Below are 14107 nucleotides of genomic sequence, written 5' to 3' on the forward strand. Positions count from 1 at the left end.
AATGTGTTGACATGAATCTCACATTGATAAGAGTAGTAACATTGCATGAATTTATAAAAGGTTGGCCTATACCCCATATTACCAGTTGAATTTATGATAAAACCTCGGTCAACTTTCTTCAATCATTACAAATTATTAGTTTCAATAATTAATAAAACTATACAAGGTAAGAAATTCCGAATGCAAATTAAGAAGCAAAAATCGTTGGCAAAGGGAATTCATGCCACACCCACGTTGAGGAACGTAATCCCATGTTAGCAAAGCTATCTGCAAATTAGTAAATCATTATTAGGTAAAAAAAGGTCACGAATGAACCAAGTCATCCGAATAAAGACAAGAATGCTAGAAGAATCACTTGTCAACCAAATTAAGCATATGTCAACCATGCTGATAACAACATTTGACATAAATAATAATTTAATATCTTGACAAAAACTGATTACAGATGTCTCTTGATCATTGGTTACTATGTAAATCAATGTCACGTCTGGCAAAGTTGTTAAAATGTTTGTTAGGATGTTAAGTGATTAGTTCGCTGGTTAATTAGCTACTTTGTGCTTTAAGTAAAGCTTGTACTGTTCAGACATTACCTTTTTATTGGCATATTAAATTTGAAACCCACATCAAGGCCTCAAACTTTTTATTAACAAAAGCCTTCAAACATTTTCATAATCAACAACATGATCACTACCTTCTTTACGGGTCAAGGACATCAAGTAGGTTGAGACGTGCCACTGGAATACAAACTAGATCATGGGCTCGAGGAGTTGTCATTCCTGGCCGTTCATCCATTTCAAGAATAAGATCGTTACCGTTCATCTTCTTCTGATGTGGTCCTATAACTTTCCAATCAAAGCATTGAACCATAGCACCAAGTAGGGCATGCATCATTTGCATGACCAAGTTTACACCAGGGCATATCCTCCTCCCAGTCCCAAACGGAAGCAGCTCAAAATGTTGCCCCCTAACATCTAATGCACTCGTTCCATCTCCTCCACTGTGTGGTTGTGATAAGAATCTTTCAGGTTGAAAGTTCAAAGGATTTTCCCAATACTTTGGGTCCCTTCCAATGGCCCGAACATTCACAAATAGCATTGTGTTTTCTGGGATCACATATTTTCCAAATTTACATTTTTCTACACATTTTCTTATGACCATAGACACTGGAAGGTTTGGACCATCAGATTCTACGAGTAGTCGTTTATTCCCCACGACTCGATCGACCTCCTCCCTTACTTTCTTGAGCACCTTTGGATGGTTGATGAGTTCTGCCAGCGCCCACTCGATTAAAATGGCGGTTGTATCTGTCCCTGCGGTGAAGAAATCCTGAAAAAGTACAATTTGTTATTTTCTCAAAAGCCCTATATTAAGGTAAGGTAAGATAATTAGCGCTATAACTATTCAAAGAAAGTTTATGGGAAAGACTAATTTCTTGAGATAAACAATTAAGGGAATGTATCTCCACTTCTAAGGAAATATGACACAATAGAGAGCTATATATTACTTATGTTCTTAAAATTCTAAAAATCTAAATAAAAATAGGTTTTTGATATTAACATCCCACAAATTGTTGAATAAACCTCACATACTTAATACATCTCATATTTGTTTTTTCAATTAAAAATTATAAAAATACACCTCACATACTTCCTCATAATACCCTCACACCCCACACACTTAATACACCTCACATTTGCTTTTTCAATTATAAATTATAAAAATACACCCTACATTCTCAACATACATCTTGCATTTTCTACGTACACCCCCACATTTTCTGTACACCCCACATTTTCATACAAACACTGGTTTTTATATCTCATTTCGTTTTCTTTTTCGGAAAGAAATTTTGCAGAGTTGCTGCTTTCCATGGGGCAGAAAATGAGATTGAATCGTATCTCCAAATTTGTGTGTAAATTATAAGGTGTCTGGACCTGTAAATATCTTAAGGGCTTTCTGTCCAGGATGGAGGAATACCTTCTTTAACTGGTATATATGGATGGAAAAGACCAGATTCTTTGGTTCTATTTCAATATATAATATCCATCAATACTTGTCATTTTCTCAGGATGCATTCTCTAAATGATTCTTACATGCTTTCGGTTTACCTCATGTGAAGTTTCTGGAATATCGATTTCGTGTGCTATTCATCAAAAATAATTTTTCTTAAGCAACGTGTTGAATTTTCGTTAGTTAGGGTTTTGTTCAACAATGGAAGGTGAAAAGAGATTTTGATAGTTGAAGATAACTAATACATTAAGTGATTTATGGTGTATTTAGAGCCTAAAGAGATTTTGATAGTTGAAGATAAATAATACATTAAGTGATTTATGGTGTATTTAGAGCCTAATAAGGTTGAAATTATCATTTCACGTTAGGGAACACAAGTCATTTAATATTAAATTTCAATGTGAAGTGTATTCGGAATGCTAATAAAAAATGCCTAAAAATAATAATATAAAAACTGGATATTTCGACGGCAACGGAGAGTCGACGAGAAAGGGACGGAAGGGGATCAGGAGTCGACGGGAAGGGGGTGGAAAGGGATGGGGATTCGACGGGTCGACAAGGAGAGGTGCGTCAACGACTCAACGGATAGGTGCAAATGACAGAAGCCAATCCTACCGCCGTCGTCTTCTTCCCCAAATTAAACGAAAGCTGCATTTCCCTCGAATCAAATACAAACCCAACCCTAAAAACCAAATCAAATCACAAAAATAAATGGAAAGAACGGAAATTGGAGAAGTAGACGTCAGATTCTTCAATTGGGGTTTTTGTTGGTTGGTTGTATACGCTCGTTTGCAACACAACCACGAGCTCGTCGTTTAATATACTAAAGTATAAACTTCCCATTATGCTCTCAAAAAAAAAAAAACAACCTTCATCAAAATATAAGCTGAAATACAATCTAAAGTACACACAAAAGATAATAAGTTGCATTTTTTTCTTCTAAATTTATTATTATTAAGGGCGGAGGAAGAGTTCGAAATTATTAAAAGAGGAGGTTTCGAACCAAAGACGAATGAATAGAAACTAACACTCAATCCAACATGCATAACACTCATGAAGCAAAGAGAACCATCTGAATTAAATGGTTAAAGAAATTGATAGAAAACTTTACACGAAATATGGCAGGTCCAGAAACTAAACCATAAGTCCATAACATATAATACCTAATAGCAAAAAGCAATTTTATTTGGAGTCTGGACCATTAAACTAAACTAGCACTGCTCTAAATCTTCACTTGGGTGGAGGGAAGAAGATTGCATCACAAGTCCTCTTCGAACGGAAGAGTTTCTCTGTTTCCGAATCCACATTGAACGCAGCCTGGAGCACCTGCGGAGAAAGAGCCTTCCAGCATCCAATGCTTCCAGCCAAGTGGGTGAATATCGGGCTGCACGCAAGTAATTAAACGAATCACCAAGACGTTAAGACACCAATCGATAAACTTTTTCTGTGAAACCTTGCCAACTCTTTCGAATTAAGTAAGTTGTGTGTGTGGTGATGTATGTGTGTATTCCAAGCAGCAGGATGTTATAAATGCAGAGAAATATATAACTCAACTAGCTGAGCCTAAATCAAGAACAACGAAAGCGTAATTAGGCAAGACGAAAAAGCCTACTTGGGCGTAGTGATGATAGAAAACCATTCCAAGCCCTCCGGATCAGCAATCTTTGACACAACAAAAAACCGAGGAACGATGAAGAGATTACCGGCTTTGATGGTAGTTTCCAACACCCTCTTACCGTCGACACCAACAACCTGGACACGGCCGCTGCCCCTAACAATATAAGTCACCTGCAGAGCCGAGTCACAAGAAAATCCAGGGGAGCACATGGCACTCCCGTCCAACCTCACAAGGTCAGCACCGAGCCCAACCTCACCGACCAAAGGAAGGTTTTTGGTATTCAAGACCACAACTCTTCCACCATCCTTAATGTCAACATCCAAGGGAGCCTCTTCGCAATTCAACGTCATGCCATCGCGGTGTTCCTTCTTTGGCTCGGGCAAGTTAGCTCCGCTGAGCTTGACAATGCCCTTGCCGGACTGCTTGCCAACAAGAGTCTTCACAACACTCTCCTCCAAATCCCATGCCCGACCAACAAACTCGGTTGAGAAGCCGGTGAAAATGGCGTTGGAGCCATTGAGATAGAAGTCGGTAAACTCACCTCTCTTGTGAGCTTTTGACGTGTCGCCCAAGAAAAGAACAACGAACTCGGTGTCCTCCTTGTTATACCACCAAGTCACAACTCCGAAAGGGAGGGCAATCGCATCACCCTTCTTAACTGGAAGAACCTTCTCTTCCTTCTCCGGGAGGACAATTCCGACTACACCAGTACCTGAACGGACAAAACAAAAATTAGTTAACCCATATGATCTTATTTCATCATAAATTATCGACCGTTTATATATATAATTCATGATCCAGAAGCAGACAAGCAATCAAATAAACAAATAAGATCAACCCAATCATTGAAAAATGCCGAAAATCCGTAAAATTAAACAGAAAATTCAAAAATGTATACCTTGGAGGACATAGGCGACCTGGTTGGAGTCAGAGTATTTGGGGAGAGCGAACCCGTCCTTCTCCAGAGCGAGCTTGGCCGCGCCGATGTTACCTTCACGAAGCATGGGAAGCTCCGACGGGGACCAGGCAAAGTAGGACCCGCCATCGCTGCCGTACACCTTCTTGGCCAACTTGGGTGAAAGATCAAGCTCCATTCTTTGCGATTTTTTTCAAGAACCCAGAAAAAACCCAAAATCGAGAGAGAAGTGATCGATTGATTGATAGGATGCGATCGAGTGGTGAGGAAGGCGTATGTTGGGGAGTGTATATATAGGGGAGTTGAGCGGGTATGGAGGTACGACATTCTGTTGGAGAGAGATTAGAGAGGGAGGAGGAAGAGGTAGAATCTGATGAGGAGAGGGATTGTGAATTCGGATTGGATTAAGGATAATTGGATAGTCTGATTCTATCTAATCTTGAAAACATTAATCAGGATTAAAAGAAGATTAACGGGATAAAACTCTATCTATCTTGCTTTCTTACAATCACTTTGTAACGGATACTGATATTCAGACACCTTCACACCCTTGTTAATTATTAATTACTGATTTTTTTCAATTAATTCAATTTAATTGTCAAAAATTAAGAGGATATGTGAAAAGTAATTTTTTTTTAAAAAAAGGAAAATATAATATTCATCGAACAAATCAGAAAACGTACAAACTAAGGATAGTGTACACAATGGGCCTTGATAAAATCTTGCCAGGACTTTCAATCCGATTGAAGGAAAAAAAGTGTCTCGCACAACAAGAAAACCTATCATCAAATGACAATACATAGGCAAATTACAAAACATCTTCGAACAAACTATCCCTAACTAAATCAAGGGTTCTTCAAACCACATAAACTATTAATTACTACCAATTCCTACTCGAGCAAAACGATGCGCTGCCAAGTTACTTTCTCGCTAAACGTGGTTTATCAACGGCTGAGGCAAGGATATGAGTAAATGGCTCTACCATTTGTAATTTGTATAGAAATAGAATTGTTTGGGAGGTAGAAATATGAAGTTGTCTTTGAGGTGTTTATGTATAATTGCTATCTCAATTAATGTGTAAGTAATATTTCTGACATTTTGAAAAGAATCTAGAATAATAGATTAATGGGGCAGCTGATTAAGTGGGTAACGTGATAATTCAATTATCAATAATCACTTAACTTATCAATAATTTATCATTGTCATTAAAAAGTAATAGTTTATTGTTTCCATGCGTTCATTTTAAATTGTAGAAGAATTGGCTATTCACAGCATAAATAAATAAAATATTAAGCACATGCACAATCGTGCTTGTATCATACATTTGTTTCGCGACCTAAATTACTTTTAATCCTAATGAATTCAGTTCAGCTCAAGATTAAGTTCGTACCTTATTTAATAATTTGTCTCGCTTTTCATAAAAGGAAATAAAATTATTTTATTTGTAAGATGCCTGTATATAGGAGATATATATATATATATATATATACAGATTGCTTAAGGAAAGGGATCTCCATTTTTTTGAAAAAAATGGGGACACGCTCTCCACCGTTAGATTGGTTTTAATGAAATAGTGTTGTTGAGATTAAAACACAAATCATACAATCTCAATCACACAATTTCATTAAAGTTAAATTCAACGGTGGGGAGCGTGTCCCCATTTTTTTTAAAAAATGGGGACCCCTCCCCTTAAGCAATCTGTATATATATAAGAAACCTTTGAGGAAAGAGATTTTTTTTTTCTTTTTTTTTTAATGGGGATTAGTTGTAAGTTTCACACTACATCTAATTTTAACGATCTGAATCGTTTATTTTTCAAGTTGCACCTCATAGATCATCGTTGCAAAATATTAGACAAATCGGAAATGTTTAAGACATCTAATTGAGTTTAAATAAATTAACGAATACTTTGTTATATAAAAAAAAACAAATTTATCTTGATAATTAAATAGACAAATTTTGGATTGAATTGAATTTTTGTAAGGATGATCTATGAATTAAGATTTACAAAATAAACTGTTCCTATCGTTAAAATTTAATGTGAAGTGAACCTGAAACCTATCCCTATTTAAAAAAAAATAAAAATAAAAATCCTTTTGCATAAAGGACCTTTATATATATATTTAGGAAAGCATAAAAGACTTTTTAAAAAGCAAATAAAAAGATCCGAAATTTAGAATAACTTCACCAAAATTATGTAAAGTTGGGAATATATTCACTAATTAGGATGTGACAAGATTTAACAAGGTAATGTAAACACACTATGAATTGTCATCCAAGTATTGCATGGATTGTAAATAAATACAATGTTAATATCTTTTTTTTTTTTTTTTTTTTTTCTTTCTTCACTTTAGTGGGATACTATTTTTTTAATTAACTGAATATCTTTTTTTTTTATTATTTATTTAGGTATGGATTTGAAGTGAACTTCTAATCCTATGTTGAGTAGTTTATTAGGGGAACACTAAATCCTTTTATGTGTTTAATTTGGAACTTTAAGATGGAGAATTTAGATCTTATCCTTTTGAAATTGAACGTTAGTTTTGAGTACCTTGTCTAACACATTGATTTGTTTTTGATAATTTGAGACGTGAAATGAAACCAAATCTTGTGAAATGAAATATTTTAATTTGATGAGAATTTTGCATAAATACCACCTGAACTTAGAAACATGCGCGCCAATTCCATTTGATCTTTCAATTTTTAATTTTTAACACTTGGATTTTCTTAATTGTTGGAATCCATCACCTACTTTACTTTTCATCCATTTTTCTGTTAAAACATATCAAGCGCCTCTAATGTGGAGGGATATTTTTGTCAATTCATTTTCTAGCAGTGTTGAAGAGAAATGGAGAAGTTGATTTCGGTTTGATTTTGGTAAGGGTTGTTGAAGAATTGAAGTGAAACTTATACAAAAATCAAGTCGAGTTTTCAATTTTTTTTTGTAGGTTAGTAGGTGTGGGTGTGGTTCATCTTTATTTATTCAAACATTAATTTTTCAAACTCTTATGGAGGGAATTGCCGAATTGTTTTCAGCATCATATTGACTAAGGTACCGTAGTATTATTTTGGAGTTAATTTGATTCTAGCTAGCCTCATGATGTTAATTGACGAAAATATCCCTATGGGTGACATGTTTTAACAACAAAATAATGGTAAGTAACGTAGGTGGTAGATCCTAATAGTTAAAAAAACTCAAGTGGTAAAAAAAACAAAAATTAAAAGTTCATGCGGGTATGTTTACAAGTTCATGTGGTACTTGCGCAACTCTAATTTGATCAATTCTAGTCCTTTCATTTACATGGGATCACATCCAATATGTAAAAAAAAAAAAAAAGGCCAAAACAAAATTTTATTTCTATAGCGTAACAAGAGCTCGTAAAAATAATATTTGAAATTATAGGTTCAAAGTCATACGCGGAATTATACAAAGATATTCAAAGTCATCTAAAGTATACAAAAGTATCAGGAAACTCACATTTAGGTTGTAATATATAACTACAGTCTACAAACAAAGCAACGTAATTACAATTCTCTTTTTTTTATTAATACAAAATAATCTTTCCTAAAAATGGGGAAATGATAAAAAAAAAAAACAAAAAACAAAAAACAAAATCAAAAGAAAAAACTTTAAAAAGCTATGTGGCTGCTGGGATTCGAGCCCAGGTCTCCACGGCCACAACGTGGAATTCTTACCACTAAACTACAGCCACTTTGGTGCTCAAAGTTGTGAAATTTTAATATAAGTATGAAAAATTCGGTCGATCGGATGGCAAATTACACGCGTTGTGGTATAGGAACTACATTAGCCGAAAATTAGTCTGTTCTCAATGTGTTGTGGGACATAACATTATAGCTAGACTCGATATTATGATTACAGTCTACTTCGGTTTTCTATTTCTTCTCCTAATAATTAGTAAATTCGCATATAACACGCGTATTGTAAACATACGCACATATATTTCACGTACTATACCCGTTGCATATTTTACTAACTATGCAATATACAACACTGATGAAATCCAACTTCTCAAATCTTTCTGATCTTCCCTTGGAGAACAAAGATACGTTGATCACATGAAGAAACCGAAACAACCACCAAAAAATCATATAATTAAAAACCATCATCATCCTAATCGACACAGTAAACCAATTATTCTTACAATCCTAATTAAGCTTGGGTCACACAGGAAGAGAGAGAAAATACTCCAGAGTATCCAAGACTTTCTTCTTCTTTTTTGTTCTTCCAGTTCTCCTCTCGAACGAAATGTTGCTTGCGCAGTTGCATTATACGTTTTCGAGCCATGTATTCAAAACATGTATAAGAATAAAACGAAACATTCTTGTTCCTTTAGTTAGTCTATGATTAATCCTCTCTATGGAGACGTAGGCCTCCAAGAATCTTCAGTCTCCAATGAGACTTCTTGAGTGCGGTATGCATGCTGTGTGGTCTAGACTCTAGAGTATATTTAGATCAATTTCACTGCATCGAAGGCCTGTTCGCAGGTTGCAGCTTGACAATCGTAAAACCAAAGCTGCCCATCGGTCAAAGTTAGAGGCAAGTACCTAGTCCGACATACTGTGGTGACTGTTAACCCAAACACTATCAAGGGATCCCCTTCACAGGACTCGAAGCTCCATTCTGAATTTGTTGGGAAGGTGAAGGATTCGTTCTCAAGAAGCTTTTCGCATATAGGGAACCAAAGACAATAGCCTGGTCATTGTAACAAAAGTGGCGTTATTTGGCTTGGGGAAACAGAAAACAAAGCAAAAAATTACCAGGTTGAGGTTGAGACTTACGGCTCCCATCCACTGTTCCCAGCTAAGGGGGTGCGAAAACCACAAGCATGACAACATAATGCTGGCCAGCTTCAATACCAAAGAGAAAGAGACACCATTAATTAGAAGCACTAATAACTGAGAAGTGGGAATGCTTACAAGGATTATTTTGGAGAGTTCGGATTACCTGTCTTGTGGTCATTATTGTGGCAAATGTGAGAGCACCAAAAGTGCGAATTGTGTAAGAAATAAAAAATTGGCTTGCTGTTGCTACCTGCAACACAAACCACTCGTAAATCAGGAAGGAAAAGAAACGGGAAACAAAACGCAGGGGAGAAGACGAAATAAGAAAAAGAAAAATTTGGCACAATGGGAAAGAAAATCTTAAACAATGGACACAAGCATTAGAAAAATTAGAAGCATCTGCTAAAATAAATACAAAGTAATTAAACGGATAATGTTAACAGATCCCATAATTGGAAGGAAATATCTCTTACAGTGGAAAGCAATGCAATGTCGAAGAAACAACCATTGTGACTAGCAACAAAATGAATTGCTGGCAGAAGTTGCCCTTGTAGTAGAAGACCTGAAAGTTCGGCAGAATCAATAACTCATCCCTAAAAGACAAGATAATGCTAATTGTGGATAGAAACAACCATTGTAAGTACAGCATTGTAGTAACACTCACAACCTTCAAGCAGGCACACAAACACATGCTTGGATCACTTTGAAGTTAGATTAGAGGACAACATAATGATACGAAATCCACAACATAAATTGTGACAACATATAAACACCGAATCCTGTTAGGAGTATGAAAGCATACACAACCACACCACGAAATATCCCTCTGTGTGATTAACATAACTACTTATGGAGCAACAAGACTAGAATAAGAATCTTACCTGTCATGCTGAGAACACAAGAACAGAATGTGGTGTAAAATATTTGATTGTGTATCTCCATATCATATCCCTTAAATAGCTTATCTTGGAACGTGCTTGTAAAGCCGTCAAACCTATTAGACAGAGGAACGAGCGTCTAAATGTATAAAATTTCGGTTCCAAGTATCTCATTGCTTTTTTTTTATTGGTCAAGTTCTCCGTAAAGAGGAAAATAGACAAACACAAAATCACCCACACTCGGTGCACTCATAATCAATTACAAGGGAGAAAACTTTAAACTACTTGTTTCTGTAAGAAAACTTTAAACTACTTGTTTTTGTACGTTTTGCTTCCACAAGGTAGCATTTATATCATTGTAAGCAATTCGCTTAATGGAGCTGCGTTGGTATCATAAATTATTGTTATCCTAGCAACTAAGCATCAAGAATTGGAGATAAAGTTCAGTGGCACACTTTATCATAGTAAAAATTTTGGGTGTATTAATATCTTTGAATTGGTAGAAGTGTAATTAGTATGTTCATCTCAGCAGCTAACAACAAGTTCTTTTTAGATAAATCATAACCAGTCAATATAATAAACAGAGGGTTCAATATAATACCCAAGATAACCAATCATAAGAGAAATGCCCCAAATGGTATTTTCTCTTCCTCTTCCGTATATATCAGATGGACCAATGTCAGCAGATCCTGCCTACATTCAAAACACAAACAATTAGTTCTATTTTGAATCAAAGAACTACATTTTGCTCATCAGAATCTGTCAAGATTTCAGAGTTGGATTCGTGAACATATAAGGAATTTTCTCTAATAATTTATACCATTTCAAAACAAGCAAAAAAGTATTCATATATTCCGTTCCTAAAAAATAGAACCTTATAGATATTAGGCCCACCGTATTTATTGTCAATGCCCTCACAGAGTGAGCGTGTACATAAGTACTCAAGCGTGGAAAGTCAAAGGTGCATGGTACTGTCACCATACTAAGATATGAATGAAGCTCGCATGCAAGCTACAATCACCCCATTGATTGTAATAAACAACCACAACTGGAACGAATCTTTGGCTTTGAAACTGAGAGATGGTAATTCTGGTAGCTCTATGCCCAAATATGAAACTAAATGGGAAACACTTGAATTAATAGCTATTCCATTTAGACAATAATATCACTGAGCACCGTACAGAAGCCATTGTTCAAAACACTTGGAAGGCAAAAGTGTACTTATATGTATTCTCATTTTGCAGGAGATTCTAAGAGTAGCATGCTGACACTTGTTAAAAGTTCCCAATGTACCATCATCCAGGAAGGCGTTTCTAGCTCTAGTTTCGGATGAGCTTCTCTCAATTATGTCTGATAATAGAATAGGGCGGCTTGCTCTGACCAAGACTCCACTTTTTGCTCCGCCCTTGGAGCGTATGAATTTCCTGGAATGTATATAGACCAAAAGAGGGAATGCAGGGATAGAAATAGGAATTATAGTACCATTGGAAGAAGGTGTGCATGCCAGACAGGGAAAGCTAAATCAGAGACTACGGTCACTTATGAGTATTACAAAGTGGTAGCATGCTAACAATTAATACCACTTTTCAAATACATGCTAACAATTAATACCACTTTTCAAATACAATCACACCTCAGTGGAGAATTTTAAGGAATTCAACAGGGAATCAGAGCCAAGGACCATACCGGATATAGAATGAATATTGAACAGCCCACTGTCACTAGAAATGCCAGAAAATAGTGCAGTACACTATATTTCTTTTGCATAATGATAGTGCCCCAAACCTGCATACAAAATAACCGTGTGAATTGGAAACCAACCTCATGAAAAAGATACTGAAGTAACTAACAATATTCTCAATTAGCATCTTCACTTGTAGGCCTCACCTCAAGCCCAACTTTCACACTCTCAAACATTTGGAACTCACTAATCAATCAAGCATGTACATCAACTCTTGCCCTTGCATTGACATCAAAGGTTTAGTGCCTATTTTGTTCGCCCTAAACAGCTAACTATATAGTTCAATATGGACCTTCCCATCTACTGGGTTTAATTTTTTGCATCAGCTGTTCATTTTGTATCATTTTTAACATGAAATACCACATTTGCAGATACACTAATATTACGCATTATCCCCTACCAAAAAAATATTAGCCATATATTGGGTCAACCTTTTTCTTTTGGGGCATATTCGAATCAACACCATGGTTGATGACTTCTTACAGGCACCTAGAATGCTACAGACGTACAGTTAACATATGAACCAATCTTCGACAGCTCCACCTGCCACATCCTTCCTCATAAAACTAAAAGCTTGGATCTTAATTACTCCAAAATTATAGTATGTAGGACATTCTAAGCTATATAAAGCATTTTGGTTTCTTGTCCGTTTCCTTCAACTAGCTGGTTATAATTCAAAAGTGATGGCTATTGAGAAAAACTCATTACTCGTGCAAGTGTAGCCATTTTTCTTATTGTTTGAAACTCCGATTCGAACAAAATGTTACTCCTCTTGACAATTAAACATAAAAAAGATTAACCAACAGATAAAACTACTCACAAATAGTACAATGAAGCACCATAACTGATCGAACTGTATTTTCTTACCATCACAGGTATCATCTTGGCGCATTTCGCAAGCGTTTGAACCGGAAAGCTGACGTATTTGAGAGCCTGCGGTCACCAAAATGTACGAAATCAATAACAAAACCAACAAAAATTACACATTCTGCAAAAATTAAAGGCCGCAGCTCTCACCTCATACTGACATGTAGTGGTTAGTATGTTTGAAATCGATACGAGGCCGTACTTGTAAACCGGAGCCACAGGATCCAGAGCCTTCTTTCTGGCCCACAAAACTCCGGCGGAGACCGCCGACGTCGTGATGCGGTTGCAGAAGACGAGGAAAAGCGAGTACTTGAAAAACGCCTTGTCGTCGCCGTAAGGCACTCTCATGATCTTCTCCTGCAAGAAATCGAAGCATAAGATTCAACATTTCCGCCGCGAAAACGGAGATCGATTCGAAGAATTGGAGAAATGCGAGGGAATTTGGGACCTGGAGAACGCCGTAGGTGACGAGCGTGGTCATGATTCCGGCCACCGCGAAAACCCCTTTCCACAGCTTGCTCGGCTGCGGAGCGCCCGGCAACGACGTCGTTTCGGCCATAGCACGATCGCGAAGAGTGTAGCCGATGCAGCTCGCCTGGGAACTTGTGACAATACGGTGCCGTTAGGTCGCCGGATAAATGATGCGGGGCCCGAGGATTGGGGATCAAATAGAGCAGGAAGAGAGCTAGGGGACACGTGGCGGAATTAGCAGTGGCAGCGAGCAGCGAGCAGTGTAACGGAATCGTCGGCGGCGACTTCTCTCTGTTATGTGTGCTGTCTGGAAAACTGTTGCTGCCCAGGCTTTTGAAAAGTGTGGACACGTCAGCAGCCTCGTCCCTCGCTGAGGTCCAAAAGGCTGGATGCCTTTCCAACTTAGACTTTTTTTTTAAAAAAAACTGGAAATAGGTTTTTCTTAGAGAAAGATTTAATGAAATATTTTCGATAATGTTTATTTATAACAAAAATAATATTTTTAGTTAAAAAAGGGAGTGATATCACACATCTCTTTTTATTTTTCACACATCTTTTTAATTTTCTGCCGTTAGATCGGATAAATTAAAGAAGATTAACAAACAAAAATTAACAAAAAACGTGTGTAAGAAGTAAAAAGGATGTGTGAGAAATCAAGAGACAGTAATCCACACACCCCTAAAAAAATCAGATTTAATACTATTTATTTACAATACATTTTTATCATTTTGATTAAAAACTGAAAGTTTTTAAATTATTTTCATTTAATATATATTTTTTTTCAGTAAGCAAGGAAAAATCTG

At 36.4% G+C, this 14107-nt stretch overlaps 3 protein-coding genes and 1 non-coding gene across 4 annotated transcripts; all 4 read right to left on the bottom strand.

Annotated features, from left to right (window-relative positions):
- Window positions 1-696: 696 nt before the first annotated feature.
- Window positions 697-1753, bottom strand: LOC125470358 (licodione synthase-like). Its single transcript, XM_048569319.1, has 2 exons — window positions 1745-1753; window positions 697-1326 (listed from the first exon to the last, which is right to left on the bottom strand). Exons 1-2 carry the CDS (start codon window positions 1751-1753, stop codon window positions 697-699), a joined length of 639 nt encoding a protein of 212 aa, XP_048425276.1.
- Window positions 1754-3064: 1311 nt separating this feature from the next.
- Window positions 3065-4983, bottom strand: LOC103929058 (11S globulin seed storage protein Ana o 2.0101-like). The gene is made up of 3 exons (XM_048568952.1): window positions 4527-4983; window positions 3623-4340; window positions 3065-3394 (listed from the first exon to the last, which is right to left on the bottom strand). The coding sequence occupies exons 1-3, from the start codon at window positions 4720-4722 to the stop codon at window positions 3241-3243; spliced, it is 1068 nt and encodes a 355-aa protein (XP_048424909.1). The 5' UTR covers window positions 4723-4983; the 3' UTR covers window positions 3065-3240.
- Window positions 4984-8185: 3202 nt separating this feature from the next.
- TRNAH-GUG lies at window positions 8186-8257 on the bottom strand. The gene has a single exon. It is a non-coding gene; the product is annotated as a tRNA-His (tRNA).
- Window positions 8258-8638: 381 nt separating this feature from the next.
- LOC103948944 (UDP-galactose/UDP-glucose transporter 5B) lies at window positions 8639-13695 on the bottom strand. Its single transcript, XM_009360038.3, has 10 exons — window positions 13282-13695; window positions 12984-13190; window positions 12834-12899; window positions 11912-12010; window positions 10827-10918; window positions 10229-10341; window positions 9821-9909; window positions 9511-9597; window positions 9345-9413; window positions 8639-9258 (listed from the first exon to the last, which is right to left on the bottom strand). The coding sequence occupies exons 1-10, from the start codon at window positions 13390-13392 to the stop codon at window positions 9151-9153; spliced, it is 1041 nt and encodes a 346-aa protein (XP_009358313.2). The 5' UTR covers window positions 13393-13695; the 3' UTR covers window positions 8639-9150.
- Window positions 13696-14107: the final 412 nt, after the last annotated feature.

Source organism: the organism of the source record quoted next, unplaced genomic scaffold, assembly GCF_019419815.1.
Source record: "Pyrus x bretschneideri cultivar Hongxiangsu unplaced genomic scaffold, Pyrus_bretschneideri_v1 Contig5, whole genome shotgun sequence".
NCBI lineage: Eukaryota > Viridiplantae > Streptophyta > Magnoliopsida > Rosales > Rosaceae > Pyrus > Pyrus x bretschneideri.